The sequence below is a fragment of the Staurois parvus genome, unplaced genomic scaffold (genome assembly GCF_062004578.1).
Source record: "Staurois parvus isolate SC_StPar_1 unplaced genomic scaffold, SC_StPar_1.0 ptg001160l, whole genome shotgun sequence".
Classification (NCBI taxonomy): Eukaryota; Metazoa; Chordata; class Amphibia; order Anura; family Ranidae; genus Staurois; species Staurois parvus.
This window is the reverse complement of record NW_028318956.1, coordinates 4,068-23,782: the sequence shown is the minus strand read 5'-3', so window position 1 is coordinate 23,782 and position 19,715 is coordinate 4,068. Positions and strand designations below refer to the sequence as shown.

General features: G+C 41.4%; 1 protein-coding gene across 1 annotated transcript in view; it reads right to left on the bottom strand.

Moving 5' to 3' along the window:
- The window catches only part of LOC149439103 (conserved oligomeric Golgi complex subunit 6), a 92,788-nt gene extending 73,513 nt beyond the window's left edge, over positions 1 to 19,275 (bottom strand). The window contains exons 1-4 of the mRNA XM_089659473.1: positions 19,157 to 19,275; positions 14,780 to 14,862; positions 6,116 to 6,186; positions 4,571 to 4,664 (exon numbers count right to left, since the gene is read on the bottom strand). Coding sequence (XP_089515599.1) covers positions 4,571 to 4,664; positions 6,116 to 6,186; positions 14,780 to 14,862; positions 19,157 to 19,198 — 290 coding nt within the window. The 5' untranslated portion in view covers positions 19,199 to 19,275. The remainder of the gene's footprint in view (positions 1 to 4,570; positions 4,665 to 6,115; positions 6,187 to 14,779; positions 14,863 to 19,156) is intronic.
- Between the last annotated feature and the right edge of the window lie 440 nt (positions 19,276 to 19,715).

The following is a 19,715-nucleotide window of genomic DNA, read 5'->3' as shown; positions in this document are numbered from 1 at the left end:
CTGAGGGATGCCGATTACCGCCTCTCCTCTCCTCACGAGATGTCAGCGTGACAGCTCGTGAGGAGAGAAATACAGATAACTGGCATTTCCCTATTTACATGTGATCAGCTGTGATTGGACACAGCTGATCACATGACCGAGCCGACATCTTCAGCTCTTTCCGTTGATCGGTGATCCGCTGTGTCCTAGGGACACAGTGCACCACCGATCGCCACGCTGTGCGCTCCTGGAGCCACTCATGCGCAGTTAGAATGGGAGGACGTCATATGACGTCCTCCCAGAACAAGAGAACCGCCTTGCGTCCGTCATTTTACAATATAGCTGGCGGGAGGCGGTTAAAGTAGACAGTGGCCAGGGTATAGACATACAATTACAAAATTCAGTTACTATGTGATGCTGTAAAGTAGACATAAAACTTTATAAAGAATTATTAATTGTCCCAACAAGGATATCCCAAAAAAGATGACGTACTTGAATTTAAAAAAACTCCATCGGATTACAAGGTAAAATAAATACGAAAAAAAAGAGTTTTAAATTAAATAGAGAAAAAAAAACCCTTACTTGTCATCAGCTTAGAATTAACCATTAATAATGACCCTAGAATTATTGCTTTCACTCCGGCGTGCTGGGCAATATCTAACATAATTAGCACAATCTACATTTTTTATCCACGCTCAATGTATGTATTTTTATACGTATGTGGGTGTGTACGTGGGGGGGATAATTTTATTGATATGGCATAAGGGATCACCAGCCCACTATGTGATAACGTATTATTTGTAACAGGTGCTTTTTAAATTAGACATCAGGGGTCTAGTAGACCCCGAATGTTCTGGTGTTGTAGTGCCTGTGTAACTGATCGGGCAGTGGTGTCAATTCCATCAGAAATCTAACCTTCAGTCTTTAAAGTCCACACACATGCAAATGCAAATAATGAAAGGTAAAAAAATGTTTAAGCTTTAGACCCACTTTAAGGATAGCATTTTTAGGTCTTTTATTTGGCCTTCTATTGATTTAGATCATAGAAGTCCTGTTGACATGTTCGCTATGCTGAATGAACAACTGAATTGCCCAGTTGTATTGATTAGAAGTCAAGCTACCTCCATAGATCAAGTCCCTGCACTGGTAGGGCATCAGGACTCCTACCTAGTCTGATAGGTTAGTAGTTGTCATGAGAACCTTTCAAGATTTTCTGAATTTCAGAGTGGAATTGAAAATCTGCTCCACCAGGGCAAGCCTAGTTTTGTTGGTCAGGCATATGGGGCAATCTAGAGACCGAGTCCGCTTGACCCACACTGTAAAAAAAAAAGGGGCAGCCACCCCAACCTATAACTAGCCTCTGACGGACTGCCTGACACCCACCTGAGTGCTTCCTCTCTGCTGGGACACAGGATCAAGGTATTATAGCTGGGCATTGCACCAAGAAGTAGACGACACTAGCTTAGGTGCAACTGGAACTACTTTATGGAACATAAATACAAGTTTTTTATACACTTCAAAAATAAAAGCAGTCCCCATATGGTCAATAAAAACAAATATTACACATTGTGATAAAACACCCCACACTGATTAGGTAACAATGTAAAGTTGACACAAGACTAATCCCATCATTAAGCCAACTGACAGAAAGAATAGGTGTCTTGATTACCTCAATTAACATTGGGACAAAAACACAACAGTAAACACATCACACCTTAATAAACAGATTACAGCAAGAGACCTCAGCATCAGGTTGTTCTGAGCTGATTATATTAACATCTGATCTAAGTAAAGGAGGGAAGTTGAAACAGTCAATGCTGGTTCGGGCAAAGAGACCCCAATCTGTATCCTGGTCCTCCAGGTCTCAGAGTCTGTGTGTTTCAAGGAGACTTGGACTTGAATCTGAAGTAAAACTACTCCAAAAAGGTACCTCCAGGCACACACCTCCCAAAGAATAGAGCCCCTCAGATGCCAGAGCCCATAGTCAGTAGGCAAGAGGCTAGCCTGCAGTCTCCTCCCATCCCCTATCCTGGTTGGGCCTGTCACATAGACTTTGCAGTACAGTGCACATGGACAGGCAACACATATCATTGGTTGTTTTGCAGGCTGGCTGGTAAGTGTACTGGGAAAGCTATTGTTTGTTTGTGATACTTGTCCGACACTGGCAGAAAGTTAAAATGCAACGGCCTGGAGAGAAATTTGGCATATAGTACTGATTCAAAGGAGGTTAGTCCCAAAACCCTTCTGCAAAACCAATGATTGGGTGGCTCATGCGCCATAGGTGCTGGATTCCAGAGAGACAGGGGCTAGTCCAGTGGAAAAAAGAACCTGGAAAGGGCCACCTGTCAAAGATTAGGCCCAGATAATCCAAGCAATGAGTCATCTAGGACTGATTTCTAAGGATTTAGCATCAATCCAAATATCTGCAGTTTCATCATTGTCTGTTGAACATTGACTGACTGGGTGTAGACTGATTATTCTTAGGACTGCCCATTTCTTTAGGGACTCCTACACAATCTGGTACTGCTGAGCAAAACACTTTGGAGGGACTACATTTTTTTTTTCATAATGTGGTCAGCCACCATGCAACACAGATTGTAGGAACAAGCATTCAGGGAAGCTAGATACCTCTGAAGAGGACAGTATCTAAGAATAGGGACTAATGAGCTGATAAGACAACTTACCATATTCCTGTTGCACCCATTATCCCCCATGTGCAGTGTGGTATATCCCACATGGGGTACTCCTAACCTGTACTGCAGAGCAGAAAGTGCTAAAGCTTTTGTGACCAATCACTTTAAGCAGTGGAAGCTCAGAATGTCAAAGAATTGCTGGGCTGATACAGAGCAGTGAGAGAGGGAGCAGAAAAGCAGCCAATCCCCATGCATGTACAGTATCATCAAATCTGGGCTGTCATGTACACTGTGCTCAAGTAACAAGTAGGCTTGGCAGGCTCACTAGTGGTCCCAGGCCGTCCTTGAGGCTACGTTCACACTAGCGTTGTGTGCAGGCGGCAGCGAGGCGTTTGGGAAGAGTTTTTACTGCTTCCCAAACGCCTCTGGCAATTCTGCATATTGCAGCACATGGTGCTGTTCTAACGGGAGCGGTAGCGTCGCGGCACGGCAAAACGGACGCCTCTGGACAAGTCAGGTGGCGTTGAAACCTTGTATTCTTGTCTATGGTGCGATGCGGTTGCGGGGCGTTTGCGGAGCGGTAACACCATTTAAACTTCATTATAGGCGTTTTGCGGAGCATTTTTAACGGTCAGCAAACGCCTAGCAACTGCCGCTGACCCGCGCATGCGGCATTTGCGGAGCATTTGCCGAGTGTTAAAAACCGCTCCGCAAACACCGGACCAACGCTTGCCAAACGCTATAGGGGCGTTTGGCAAGCGTTTGTAAAACAGTCAAGTGTGAACGAGCCCTAAGACCAACAGTGACACAGAAAAGGCGCACAATTTAAAAAGTAAATAGCAGTTTTGCTTGCAGCAGGCAGTGGCCTTATGATTTGGCCAGGTGTTCCATTGGCAACACAGATGGGACTGTAGCAAACAAGAGTTCTGCTCTTATTATGACGACATTTAGCAGTGTTACGAGGGGCATTCAAGTCAAACCAAGACTTTTGAGTTTATATAATAAAAGAACATATTTCAAGGATTGGAAACTGCATTTTTTTTACATACTCCCCTGCTTCCTTTATACACTTATTCCAGCACTTAACTAATACCTGGAAAGCTTTGGCATAGAAAGATTTATTAGTACGCCTGAATCATCCTAGGACAGCCTGCTTCACTTCATCATCAGTGCTGAAATGCTGACCCAAGGAACTCTTTTAGGAGTTCAAACAGGTGGAAACCACTTGAAGCAAGGTCCAGGCTGTAAGGGGATGTGGCAATACCTCCTAGCTGAGTCATGTGTTGTGCTGGAGAAAAAGGATGCCTTTAGTGATCAAACCAAGCCGGTTTTTTCCACGGCCGCGTATGCACATCACTTCTGCGCCAGTCAAAAGCAGAAAGCTATCTTGGTACCCAGTGTGTGCTAACTTTTCGAAAATGCAAATGTTTGTGAATGATTGTGTTCACCATTTCAACAGAAGGATTCATCTCTCAATTTCAAGTCAGGTTATATGTTGATTTTCAGGGATCAGGCATTCCATGCGCTGAATGTTCACAGAAACGACTGCTGTGGTTTAGGAACCACCAAGGCTGGGATCGTCACTAACGGACGCACGGCCATCTTTGAAACATTTACACCGTTTAAATGTTTTACTGCGACTGAGCGTCTCATCACCGTACTGTGCTTGAAGTCCTCTGTAGATATCCGCGGGTTTAACGCCTTCGTTCACAAGAAACTTCATCATCACACGCTGTTCCTGCACGCACTAACACTGTTGTCTGCCATCTTTATTAACGGTCTCTGGACTGGCCTGCGACATGTGCGCTGCCTATCAGTAATAGGACACTTGCCACTGCCTTGCTAGCATCCCTTTTTATACCAGTCAAGTTAAAAGTCTTGGTTTGACTTGAACACCCCTTGTAAATACTGTTGAAGTTATCTGTTAATATAATCACAATACGAATACAGAAACTTACTTGTATAAGACAGGTCTGTCTTGTAGAGCATCCATCGCTTGAGAGAGAATAGGAGATATGTCACATGATTCTTGCGTCAATGTTCTGCACTCATCTACCATTAGAAGAAAAAAAGTAATACATGCTAACTCCAGAACTCAATATCATAAGCATGAGTTTCTATGATGTGATTAGTACAACACACGCTTTAATGTCCACTTCATTACAAAAGCCCATAGCCATATTCAAAGAGCAATAAAGTGCTGCAACCTACTGGGAAAATAGCTACATTCAGCTGGCTGCTCGGTAGCATCCAATAAAATCCAAATCTTTATTAGCTACATGGTAAAACACAAATATAACAGGCTAAAATATTTCAGCTGTGACAACATGCTATGAGGAAAGCTGTCACAGCCGAAACAAAATAGCCTGTTATTTTTGTGTTTTACCATGTAGCTAATAAGGATTTGCATGTTATTGGATGTTACAGAGTAGCCAACTGAATCTAACTATAATCCCCGTGGATGGAGTATGGAAACACTTCGGCCAGAGCGCTGGTTTGACCACAAGAAGCTGTGTTTGGTAGCTGAGCGAGGGGAACATAGTTTTTTCCACTGCAACCACTTACAGATCAGTGTTCCGCATCTTACAGGGGGCAGAAGTTGCAAAGGTGATCTCCGAGTTACTACTATTAAAGTATTACTAAACCCACAACAGTAAAATCAGTCTGTATACGCAGTAAAGCATGCTTGTTATACTCACTGTGGAACCTAAGAAGTTAATACTCTGCATTATGTAAAAACGCTGTTTGATCCGGTCTTCTCTGATCCTCCCCTTTTTCCAGTGTCCCCCTCTTATCTCCTGATAAGACATATCATGAGTAGTCACTCTTCACATACTCAGTTTGGTGTGTATTGCTAGAGAGGTTTTTTTTTTGTCTTGGGAGAGTGCATGTGATCAGCACAGGGCCAATCAGCAGTGTCCAGACAGAGTTCAGTGGTTCTGCATCCTCCTAGAGCAGAATGAAAGCTCCTCCTACAAGTTTTAACCAGTGCTCTGCTGGACACTGATAGAAGTCACAAGACTGCTCTAACTGCTGATGGGAAAAGGTATTTAGCAGTTTATATTAACTAAAATAATTGCATTTCCATGTTCTGTGTACTGTGGAAGACCAGATAGAGTAAATGCACGGTCCGGGGTTTAGTAACACTTTAATTATTGCTGCTCAGTGTACCATGTTATTCATGGGCAATTCCATCCAAAACAAGTTATTAAATTTTAGGAGAAACAGGGAAGGCTTTTATTGTTCCACTTTGACCTCAATGTTAAACTCTCTTCCTTCTTCTGCAGTCCGGACTGGCCTAGTTCTTCTGTATGGTCTGTGTTACTATGAATGTGTTGTCAAAAATCTTCTAGCCTTCAGCAGGTGAGGAACAGCTTTTAGTCTGTCATTCCCAGGTCACTCAACAAAGTGTCATAGCTAAACAAGGTTCACTAATCTTTTACGGGAGAAGCTCCTACTTATAAGCACCACTGCAAGTCATAAAAGAAAAAAAGTACACTTACTCTGAGCCCATCGATACAGCCGCTCATATGATGTCTCTTGGAGTAAAGCCATCTGCTCCATAATTTCCAGCCTAACAACAAAACAAAATCAACAAAACATAATTGCAAACTGAAGGAGGAGGAAAGAGCTAATATATCCTTCTTTATAATCAAAATGGAATCACAGAGGCACATCACAGTATGCTTCTATTTAAAGCAGGTGTATCCATCAGTGTGCAAACACCAGAGCTAATGTGCACTGTATTCTTATTAATTGCTAGATGCAGTAACAAAAAGTATACGTGAATAAGGGATTGGCAAAGAATGGCCATCCACCCATACAGAATTTGGTTCTTTTGTTCAGGGGGTGATTAAATGCAGGTAAGAAAACTCTATACACTGCTAAGGACAGCACTTACAGATTTAATTTGTAAGACAAGTTCACATTTATCTGTGCAGAATTCTAAAATATTCCAGTTGCCGTATGCCATAAGGTGTTTTGTTGAAAATCAGACACAGGATTCTACGCAATGAAGTAGAGTTTATATTCTTTTCTTACAGCAGTTGTTTCCAGCCAACACTAGAGGGAACCAAGGAAAAAAAAAAGATAGGGAAGACTTGTACTGCCAACAGAGTCCATCTCACTTCTTATCTTTCAACCCCCTCTAGTGGTAGCCAGAAGCAGCTGCTGCAGGAATAGAACAAAATGCTGCTTGTGTAAAATTCTTGGTTATCAGCTTACCCACTGAAATTGACTTATTTAAACAGGCGGCCAGAAAAGTAAAACTAGCTATACATGGCATGAATTTGGGGAGATTCCTGCTGAATCAGGTTGACATTTGAGCAGTGCGTGGCCATACAAGCACCATCGCATCTTAACACACACACACACACACACACACACACACACATACACATACATACACACATATATATATATATATATATATATATATATATATATACACACACACACATTACCTCCAACAGACCTTATTTTATAGATTGAACATGAGGTGCAGTGTTAAACTACTTGGCAAAATCTAGATAAGCAATGATCACTGGACCTTGACGATCCAATTTCTTACTTACCTCCTCATAGAAAGATAATAGGTTAGTCTGACAAGAATGGTCTTTCATAAATCTATGCTGGTTTATTACTAACTAGAAAAGCTCTAATTTCTGGGGAAATTGTGTGAAGTGTTCTTGCCTCCAGTCTACAACTGGAGTGGACGGAGTAACTGGGTGGAGTGGCTTGAGTAACTGTTGTGTGGTTGGAGTGGCTGGAGTAACTGTGAAAAGGTTTTGTCAGCTCCCACTCTAGTTTTGAACATTCCGCCATTCATTCCTATGGGACCAATTTCACCACAAAAATGCCGATATTTCGTGAACCATTTCGGCGAAACGTTCCACAAAGTTATAGCACACCAATTGGGAAGAATCCGCACGTTTCGGTATATTACTGTCTATGTAGTGTAAAAACTGTGGGAGGAGTTAGGGTGATAAATTTGGCTATAATAATAAGAATATATAAGTGAGATAACAGTAAGTGGTCTTGCCATGCAAGAACACTTAATGATACCTTTGTCACTGTATAGAGTCCCTTACCATTCCCTCAAAACCTCTTATGTACTATTGATGTTAAGCTGGCCATATATGGATTGAAACTTGGTCAGTTCAGCAGGGACCTGCTGAATTTTGATCCATTTGTGGCCACTGTGGTTGAACAGAAGTCAATCTACCGATCAACTTCTGTTCAACCGCCCTGTTGGTATATTTTCACTTGATCAGTGCTGCAGGCAATAGGGTGCAGTGCTAATCTGTGTATTCTGACAAATACAATGACACAGTGGGGATGATCCCCACAACCACAATGAATGTGTGGATGGGGGAATTGGGTCAGTTTTTTTGATCAACCCGCTGGCTGAATGAAAAAACGGACGTATGTATGGGCAAATTTGGACTGACTGGTCTATAGTTTTCTAGTATACATTTTGATCCTTTTAGTAAAATGGTACCGCATTTGCTCTAAGCCAATTTGCTGGTACTATTTCAGTGATTGTGTTTTCTAAAAAAATAGCGACTTGGCTTAGATAAGTTTCCTGAAGACTTGCGGGTGTAAGCCATGTATTAGTTTCTCTAGTTTCCTTTGTACCTGGTTCTCAGCCAACCACATTCTTTGACTGACTGACACACACTTTTAGATTTTTTTCAGGTAGCCATCCCCCCTTTTTCAAGGGACCAAAAGTAATTGGACAGTTGAATCAGAAGCTGTTTCATGGTCAGGTGTGGGCTACTCTTTCGTTGTTCCTTTATCAATTAATCAGGTAAAAGGTCTGGAGTTGATTCTAAGTGTGGTATTTGCATTTGGAATCCATTGCTGTAAACCTACATTATGCGTTCAAAGGAGTTGTCCATGCAAGTGAAACAGGCCATTGTAAGGATTCAAAAATGAAACAAATCATTCAGAGAGATAGCAGCAACATTAGGAGTGGCCAAATCAACAGTTTGGTACATTCTGAATGCACTGGTGAGCTCAGCAACATAAAAAGGCATGGACATCCATGGAAGACAACAGTGGTGGATGATCGTAGGATCCTCTCTATGATAAAGAAACATCCAGACAAGTGAAGGACACTCTCCAGGAGGTGGGCGTATCATTGTCAAAGTCTACAATCAAGAGAAGACTTCATGAGAGCAAATACAGAAGGTTCACAAGAAGATGCAAACCATTCATAAGACTGAAGAATAGAAAATCCAGATTAGACTTTGCCAAAAAAAAATCTAAAAAATCCAGACCAGTTCTGGAAAAGCATTCTGTGGACGGACGAAACGAAGATTAATCTGTACCAGAATGATGGGAAGAAAAAAAGTGTGCAGAAGGCTTGGTACAGCTCATGATCCAAAGCACACAACGTCATCTGTAAAACATGGTGGACGCAGTGTGATGGCATGGGCATGCATGGCTTCCAGTGGCACTGGGTCATTGGTGTTTATTGATGATGTGACAGAAGCAGCTGGATGAATTCTGCAGTGTTTAGAGATATACTGTCAGCCCAGATTCAGCCAAATGCAGCAAAGTTGATTGGATGGTGCTTCACAGTACAGATGGACAATGATCCAAAACACAATGCAAAAGCAACCCAGGAGCTTTTGAAGGAAAAGAAGTTGAATATTCCGCAATGGCAGAGTCAATCACCTGATCTCAAGCACACTGAGCATGCATTTCACTTGCTGAAGGCAAAACTAAAGGCAGAAAAAGACCCACAAAGAAAGAACAACTGAAGGTAGCTAGAGCCTGGAAAAGTATCAGAAAGGAGGAAACCCAGTCTTTGGTAATGTCCATGGGTTCCCGACTTCAGGCAGCCATTTCCAGTAAAGGATTCTCAACAAAATATTAAAAATGAACATTTTAGTTATGATTATATTCAATTGTCCAATTACTTTTGGTGCCTTGAAAAAGGGGGGATGGCTACTCTTAAGAGCTGTAATTCCTGAACCCTTCCTCCAATTTGGATGTACATACCCTCAAATTATACCCGAGAGTGTGCAATTTCAGCCCATATCCATTGTATAACTATAGCTTGAATATGTTTTGGTAAAAACCTGAAAAAAACTAAAATTGTGCCTGTGTCCAAATATATATGGACCTAACTATAACTATATATACCTTAGATTGTATACCCCTTGAGGGTTAGGGACTGATGTGAATGTACAATATATATGTAAAGCGCTGCGTAAATTGATGGCGCTATTTAAGTACCTGAAATAAAAAAAAAATATATACAGTTGCAAGAAAAAGTATGTGAACCCCTTGGGATTACGTGGAGTTTTGCATGAATTGGGCATAAAATGTGCTCTGAACGTCATCTAAGTCACAACAATAGAAGAACACAGTCTGCTGAACATAATACTACACAAACATTAGATGTTGCCATGGTTTATTGCACATAACATGTAAACATTCACAGTGCAGGGAGGAAAAAGTATGTGAGGCCCTAGCTTCATGACTTCTCCCAGAGCTAATTGGAGCCAGGAGTGAGCCAACCTTGACTCCAATCAGTGTGATAATATTGGATGTGTTGCTGACAGCTGTCCTGCCCTTAAAAAACACACACCTGTTTTGGGTTTACTGGTTTCAAGAAGCACTGTCTGATGTGAACCATGCCTCACAGAAAAGAGCTCTCAGAAGACCTACGATCAAGAATTGTTGACTTGCATGAAGCTGGAAAGGGTTACAAAAGTATCTCCAAAAGCCTTGATGTTCATGTGTCCACGGTAAGACAGACTGTCTACAAATGGAGAAAGTTTAGCACTGTTGCTACTCTCCCTAGGCCTGGTTGTCCTGTAAAAATGACTGCAAGAGCACAGCGCAGAATGCTGCACAAGGTAAAGAAGAATCCCAGAGTGTCAGCTAAAGACCTACAGAAATCTCTGGCACATGCTAACATTTTTGTTGACACATCTACAATAAGGAAAACATTAAACAAGAATGGAGTACATGGGAAGACACCACGGAGGAAGCCACTGCTGTCCAAAAAGAATATTGCAGCACGTTTGAAGTTTGCAAAAGAGCACCTGGATGTTCCACAGCACTACTGGCAAAATATACTGTGGACAGATGAAACCAAGATTGAGTTGTTTGGGAAGAACACACAACACTATGTGTGGAGAAAAAAAGGCACAGCACACCAACATCAAAACATCATCCCCACTGTAAAACATGGCGGAGGGAGCATCATGGTTTGGGGCTGCTTTGCTGCCTCAGGGCCTGGACGGATTGTTGTCCTTGATGGGAAAATGAATTCCAGAGTTTATCAAGACAGTTTGCAGGAAAACGTACGACCATCTGTCCGCCAACTGAAGCTCTGCAGAGGATGGGTGATGCAACAGGACAATGACCCAAAGCATACAAGTAATTTAACAAAACAATGGCTGCAACAGCACAGAATACGCCTTCTGGAGTGGCCCAGTCAGAGTCCTGACCTCAACCCAATTGAAATGCTGTGGCGTGACCTTAAGAGAGCGATTCACACCAGACATCCCAAGAATATTGCTACACTGAAACAGTTTTGTGAAGAGGAGTGGTCCAAAATTACTCCACATCATTGTGCAGGTCTGATCTGCAACTACAGGAAACGTTTGGTTGAGGTTATTGCTGCCAAAGGAGGGTCAACCAGTTATTAAGTCCAAAGGTTCACATACTTTTTCCTCCCTGCACTGTGAATGTTTACATGTTATGTGCAATTAAACCATGACAACATCTAATGTTTGTGTAGTATTATGTTCAGCAGACTGTGTTCTTCTATTGTTGTGACTTAGATGACGTTCAGAGCACATTTTATGCCCAATTCATGCAAAACTCCACGTAATCCCAAGGGGTTCACATACTTTTTCTTGCAACTGTGTATATATATATACATACATATACATATATATATATATATATATATATACACATACACACACACATACATACATACACATACATACATATATACACACTGCTCAAAAAAAGTAAAGGAACACGTTTTACTCAGAATATAGCATCAAGTCAATTCAACTCCTGGGATATTGATCTGGTCAGTTAAGTAGCAGAGGGGGTTGTTAATCAATTTCAGCTGCTTTGGTGTTAATGAAATTAACAATAGGTGCACCAGATGAACAACAATGAGACGACCCCCAAAAGAGTAATGGTTTTACAGATGGAGGCCAATGACATTTTTTTCTCTACTCATCTTTTCTGACTGTTTTTCACTAGTTTTGCATTTGGCTAGGGTCAGTGTCACTACTGGTAGCATGAGGCAATACCTGGACCCTACAGACGTTGCAAAGGCAGTCCAACTCCCCCAGGATGGCACATCAATACGTGCCATTCCCAGAATGTTTGCTGTGTCTCCCAGCACAGTCTCAAGAGCATGGAGGAGATTACAGAAGACAAGAAGTTACTCTAGGAGAGCTGGACAGGGCCGTAGAAGGTCCTTAACCCATCAGCAGGACTGGTATCTGCTCCTTTGTGCAAAGAGGAACAGGATGAATACAGCCAGAGCCCTACAAAATGACCTCCAGCAGGCCACTGGTGTGACTGTCTCTGACAAAATAATTGGAAACAGACTTCATGAGGGTGGCCTGAGGGCCCGACATCCTCTAGTGAGCCCTGTGCTCACTCCCCGGCACCATAGAGCTAGATCGGCATTTGCCATTGAACATCAGAATTGGTAGGTCAGCCACTGGCGCCTTGTGCTTTTCACAGATGAGAGCAGATTCCCCCTGAGCACATGTGACAGACGTCAAAGGGTCTGGAGAAGCAATGGAAAATGCTATGCTGCCTGTAACATCGTTCAGCATGACAGTTTTGGTGGTGGATCAGTGATGGTCTGGGGAGGCATATCCATGGAGGGACGCACAGACCTCTACAGGTTAGACAATGGCACCCTGACTGCCATTAGGTATTGGGCTGAAATCCGTGGACCCAGTGTTAGTGGGTACTGGGTTCCTCCTGGTGCACAACAATGCCCGGCCTGATGTATACAGGCAGTTCCTGGAGGATGAAGGAATTGATTACATTGAACAGCCCCTTCACTCACCTGACCTAAATCCAATAGAACACCTCTAGGATATCATGTTTCGCTCCATCCGATGCCGCCAGATTGCACCTCAGACTGTGACAGGAGCTCAGTGATGCCCTAGTCTAGATTTGGGAGGAAATACCCTAGGACACCATCCGTCGTCTCATTAGGAGCATGTGCTTACATTGTCAGACATGCATACATGCACGTGGGAACCATGCAAACTACTGAAAACATTTTGAGTTGCTGCAATGAAATTTCAGCAAAATATACTAGCCTGCTGCATCATTTTTTCACTTTGATTTCACTCTTTGAATTCTGTTCTCTGCAGGTTCATAATTTTCATTTCCATCAAACAATAAGGCATCCTTACGTTCCTAACACATTACCCAGTCCATATCAGTATAGATATCCAGCATGATATTTTTCCCCATTGAGATCTGATGTGAAGTTTTAAAGACACTTACCTGTCCAGGGATCCACTGATGTCCTCACCTGAGCCGATTCTTCAATTGGCTTCGGGTGAAGAAGCCAGCATCTTGGGTAAGAGAAACTTACAATGAAGCCTTCCAGCTTCACAGCCGGTGTCCTACTGGGCATGCGCAAGCCACGTTGTGCTGTGTGACTGCAAGGGAGAATGTCGCCAGCACACCAGGGATCACCAATATGGGTCTAAACGTTTTAATGGACGATCACATAGTTAAAGCAAGGCAACATTTCGGAGTCTCGTAGGACCCCTTCATCAGGCATGTGACATGTCACAGGCTGTGTGACTGGTCCTACAGTCATCTAGGACCTGTGTGTGTCCCAGAAGGTTGCAGGGGGGGAGGAAGGAGGGGCCGAAAGAAAGCCACTGCAATCTTACCTGGAATTGGGAGCGGGTACCTGTCAAAATCAGGTATCAAATGTTAAATATAAGCAGTAACTACGTAACAGGATTCCTTACTAAAGCACAATTACTTTCCAAGTATGGGATCTCTCACTGAAACCTTGGATGGAAACATCTGAGAAGGGATAAATTACAGTTAAACACTTCTGCCTGGCAGCACTAGGGTTGTTGGTTCGAATCCCAACCATGGCACCAACTGCCTGGAGTATGTATGTTTTCCCTGCGTGGGTTTCCTCCTGGTACTCAGTCTTCCTCCCACACTCCAAAGACATGCTGGTAGGTTAACTGGCTCCTGTCTAAATTGGCCCTAGTATGTGTATGTATGAATGTAAGTTAGGGACCTTAGATTGTACGTCTCGAGGGTTAGGCACTGATGTGAATGTACAATATATGTAAAGCACTGTGTGAATTGATGGTGCTATATAAGTATCTGTAATAAATAAATAAATTACTGCCTGATTCACACAGGAATTTGACAGCAACAGGAGCCTATGGCTCGGCTGTCCTCAGTGTCTCTTGTGAAAGAAAAAAGTGAAGGGAGTGGTGCTGGAGACAGAGACAATGCAGGGGAGATGACATGGAGTCAGGTATGTGTTTAGGGACAAAGGGGGGTAGGACACGTAGAGGGTTGTTATTTACCTTAATGCAGAGAATGAACGAAGATAAAAAAAAAAAATTTCCACTTCAGTACTACTTTAGCCTTTGTAAACCACATGCAGTAGGGACAAACACATGAAAAGGAAAACAGAGTCCCATCTGCTTGCTGCTTGTGCAAATAAATAATAATATGCAATATTTCTCATTGACCTGCTTTTGAAACATGTCATGTTTTAGACCTGACCCATAATAAGGAATACATTTACAATAAGTTTATAGCTTATTTGTTTTGGCTCCTTAAAAACACCCCACGTACAGATAAACCCCAGAGCTGACAACTCTGCCTCTGCTGCACTGCAATCCAAAGCAATATTATCAATCCTGTTGGTTTACAGAAGGGTCCCTTCCACCAAGTGTATCTCCTATTTAATGTAAAAGATGCCAAAATGAATATATTACAAACACCAAAGTCTTTGCTATTTATAAGAGACTCTTGAGAACATTTTTATAATGATATAATCAGATTTTCTTGACGGCAAATTGGTTTGTGAGTAGTAGACTTTGCAAAGAATTATCTTAGCAATGACTGTTCACATGTACATAGAGAACAACATATAACACAAAGCTTACCCTGCTGTTTGTTGGTTTGTTCGCAGAAGCACTTTGACATCATTGTGGATCTGTTTAACTTTATCCAGAACCCTGAAGAACTCCTTCAAATTAAGAACAAATGATAACATCAGAATCGCCTAACCCTCCACAAGACGAAAATGGGCCAACAAACTCCAAACCCGCAGCTGGGTTATTTAAATACTGCATACTCTTGCTAATACACATTCTGAACCTGTCCCTTGCTAGTAAAAGTGTATTTCTACTTTTGATATGTTGAAATGTATATAACAGATCTGGAAATAATTTTTTTAAGAATCTTAGCAACCGCCATCACACAATTACCCCCTGCTGTTCTACTGAATATGGCACTAGGATTGCAGCTGGAATGGTTGGCCAACAATAATCACATGACAAGCTTTTGGGTTATAATAAGATTTAAAAAAACTGCTGTGAAATGCTGTGGGTCAGTCATATGAGTAGACTGGGGGGGATGCGGAGCAACAGAACATCCCCAGCGTTGTCATGGTTTGCAAAGCTGCATGGTATGTTACTAATGGCTTTGCTAGGTGTGCAGTGTTTGGGACCTTGTATATATTCCTTCTGTACTTAATTGTATTGTAATTGTACTGTCTTCCTTACATTGTAAAGCGCTGCACAAACTGTAGGCACAATATAAATCCCGTATAATAATAAAATCCATAAGAAATACCAGTAGTTTAGTTATAAAAAATATATAGTTGGCTGCTGAAAGCTGAATTCCAGTCAAACATTTAAGTACAAAGATACAACACATATAAGGGGGTCTTCAATCTCTCAATTTGCAGATTTGTCAATCCAATACAGATATTTACACAATTCTATCACATAGCAAAGCCCTCTCTTAAGGACAGGTGACCCGATTCTTCTCTGCTGTTTATATGTATGTAGAAATAAATATATATATATATATATATATATATATATATATATATATATATACACACACACACACACACATATATATATATATATACATATATATATATATATATATATATAAAAAACATAGATCATACTTACCCTCTCTGTACGATATTGCACAAAAGAGTCACTTACCACCTGCTGGCCCGGTATGGTTCAGGTGGGATGGGAGGTGGGATATGTCTCCCACCTTTCCTGTCTTGCCAGACTGCATGCTTAGATAAGTATCTGGTTTATATTTGAGAGGGGGGGGACACACATTTTTTTGTTTTGTTTTTTTGCCATGGGGTCCCCCGTAAAACCTAAACCGGACCTGAAGGGCCTGTTAAGGATTGTGGGGGGGCTCCCACACTGTTTTTTTTTCACTGACAGGCACCTTAGTTTCATTCTGCTGTCAACCTGGAATCCCTGCTTGAAAGCAGGGATGGGTCACTGGTTGTTGGAATTCCGGCAGGTACCAGCTACGTAACAAACCAGCATCCAGTCTCCTTCCCCTACCAAAAATGAACAAGTCAAAATGCAACCAAGTCGCACTTCATAATTGCACTAAAAATCAGGTCAAATCGCAGCCACACTAGTGTGAACCTAGCCTAAATTATCAAATAGCTTGATATATATTTATTTAAAGCGGAGTTTTCCTTTAAAATGTATGTATATACATTTACAGAAACTACCTGCAGTACTGTGCTCACTTGTAAAGTAGAAAACCATTAAAGTGCAAAACCTTTTTTTCCCATTGTGGATAGAGTAAAGGAGTTCAATAACCCGTCAGTTTTTTCTGTCATGTGCATCTCACTGGGGAGATTTACCTTCACTCCCGGTCCCATAGCCAAAACAGGAAGTGAGAGGAAATCCCTACAAATTAAGGAAATTCCTTGGGGCCCCAAGGTCACTAGAACTAGTGTCCCCAATGGAAATTTCCCCTCTAACATTTCTGGGGGCAACCCAAAATTTGGGATTTTCTTTTGCTTTCACTTTCTGCTAACAGTAAACAGGACAGAGACCCCCCCTAATGGAGGCACAAACAGCAATAAAAGTCTAATATGTGTTCTAATCCATCTCCACTATATCCTAAACTAAAAAACAAAAAGGTTTTGCCTTTAGTTATAATTCAAAACTAAAACATGGTTGGTATATTACAGTAGTTCATTTGAAACCTATCATTGGTAAATGGTTTGCCTCTACACTCTTAACTGATACATTTGCAGGTCAGCTTGTTCATTTGAAAAGCAAATACTGTCTAGATCACCAGGTAAAAAGAAAGAAAGAAAAAAAGCCAAAACACAAATGCAGCCACCACTTCTAAGACCTGATAAGCAGCAGTATAATAAATGTTTGCTTTTGCATTTAAAGTGGTATTAAACCCAAAAGCAAACATTTATTATATTGCTGCTCACCAATTAATAGATGTGATGGCAGCATTTGTTTTCTTTTTTAGGATTTCTTTAATTTTCACCTGGTGATTTGACCAGTAACGCTTTCCTGCAAATGTATCAGTTAAGAGTGTAGAGACAAACCATTTACCACTGACAGGAGTGCTTACATTGATCAACTTTTTTCATTCATCTAAAACCTTTATCCCCCACTCAAAAAAAAAACCTGTTGCTTTAACTGCTTATGTAATTGCAGTGTGAGCTTGAGTTCAGCTTCAATTTGTTAGTGTATCTAAATCTACTAATCCATCTAACACCTCCCCCCAGACTGATAATGCTGCTGTCTGCTGTGCCCTCTATGCTCCTTCATTCAGAGTGGGGGTGCTGTAATATAGGTGTGTTACTGGCCAGATCACCAGATGAAAACAGAGGGGAAAAAAGCATAAAAAAAAGAAAATCAATGCAGCCACCACATCTAATGATTGGTAAACTGAAATATATTACATCTTTGGTTTTGCATTTAATATGCTTTAATACTGATATAAGTGATTAAACTTAGAAAGCATGGTGGCAGGATAGATAGAAATTGAACTATGATGGTGCTAATAAAATAACTTTGCTAGAGTTTACTAAACAACTAAATATCAGTTGCGGGCGGACAGACCCAATAGGCCAGTTATGCAGGCCATAGAAGGGTCAAAAATTTGTACAAAATTCTCAAAACATTCAAAAGATTTTGTTTGCTTTTAACATTTGCTTTTGGAATGTATGGACATCACCAAATGAAAGCCACAAACTGTTCGATCGAGAAATATTTTCCTCCCTGTTCCTTCAAATTTTCTTATCACTGTGGTTGAAAATAATCATCAATTTGACCCCATTAATTAGAAAACCATACTTTCTTAGAACATTTTAGGAACACAGTGTTTTACCATGCAGGCTAAGGTGAATATGGCCCTGAACAAAGCAGTCTTTGCAAAATCAAGACAGGACACACTGCATATACACAAACACCACATGGGCATTTTACGCTTTGATCACCAGGGGTTCTACTCACAGATCCCCTGCTAATTGCAGCAGAGCAGGGCGGATGACAGGTCCATATCCGCTCAGTTAATGCAGAGTGGACACGGACAGAGCCCACTCAGTACTATGGGCCGCCGGGTGTAAAAAGACCCGCCTGCCTCCGATCCAGTGCAATCAAATAAAAGAGGATGAATTTTTTTTTTTTTAGCAGGCATGATTGAACCCAGAGGTTGGCAGGTGTAAACAGACAACTCCGTTTACACCTGCTGGTCCATAGGAATGCATGGACCATCCAATCCGGTCTGTCTGAAAAACTGACAGGTGGACCTGATTGGAACATTCATGTGAAAGGGCCCTAAAGTAAAAAACACTCAAAAATGAAAATGTTGTGCTACCCCCCACTAGGGATCTCATGGGTAGCTCACATAAGGTGAATAACCTTTATGATATTTATTTGAACTCCTTTGATCCACTTACTCCAAAACCAGACCATCTCGTCAGCAGTGAGTTAAAAGAATATGTACATGGCTCCAGATAATAAAGTATTGCCAAAAACTAAATAAAAAAAAAAACAAAAACATTGCACTCACATGTATTAGTAATACTCACAGGTCAATCCCCTATAGTCCACTTGCTGCTGTCTGCATTTGTTTGTAAAGGCCACTTGGCATCTCTCACCTGACAGCTGCAGCCGAGGTCTCCTGATAGTACTTCCCTGCAACCAGACAGAGTTGAAAAGCCAATGTGTGCCCAAGCTCCCCCCAAGGATAAAATACTTTGGAATACGCTTGAGTATGCAATGGCTTTTCTACCCTGTCTGCCCTTCTTTTGTCCATACATTTGGGGTGTTTTATGCACTTTATTTAGACATCAACAGTTTTTTCACACATTTCTGTTGCTTAAAATAGCAAAAAATATTTGTTTTATTTACTACAGCAACAGTAACACAAATGACTGCAAATAATGTATGTGTCACCTTATTCCAGTACAGATCAAACAATGGGGGAAGGGAGTAAAAAACAATGTTTCTCCTTACTTCAGTTAATGGACCTTCATGACTTCCACGTAAAATGCTCATTTCCTCAGATGTCAGCTGGAACTTTGCTAGGAAGGCATTTGCAACTTGTGCTCGTATCTCCAGTCGCTGACTGCAAGATAAAAAAACAAAACAATGTTTAAATCAGACAACAACAGTAATAAGGGAGAAACACCATCTACTGACAGGAGATCTCTGCCATGGATTTTTGAAAGTATTAGGCTCCATGCACATTGGGCGTTCTGGTAACGTTAGCTGTGTAAAGTCACGTTAAAAACATGAGGTTTCCAGCTTTTTTTAGCAAATTTTGCATTAGCGTTTAGCGGCATTTTGCTGCATTTGCTTTTTTTTTTTAAATAATTTTTTTTAGTCAATAAAAGTCCAAAAACGCCGGTTTGTGGCATTTTACCGCGTTTTTCAGCGTTAGAGAGGTTTTACAGATAAAAAACTCCTCTAGAAACCCACTAGTCCTGGGGGGTTTTTTTCCCATCCAAAAAACGTCCCTGCCAAAAAAACATTGATTACAGTCTATGTGTGCATGGACCCATAGGATAACATG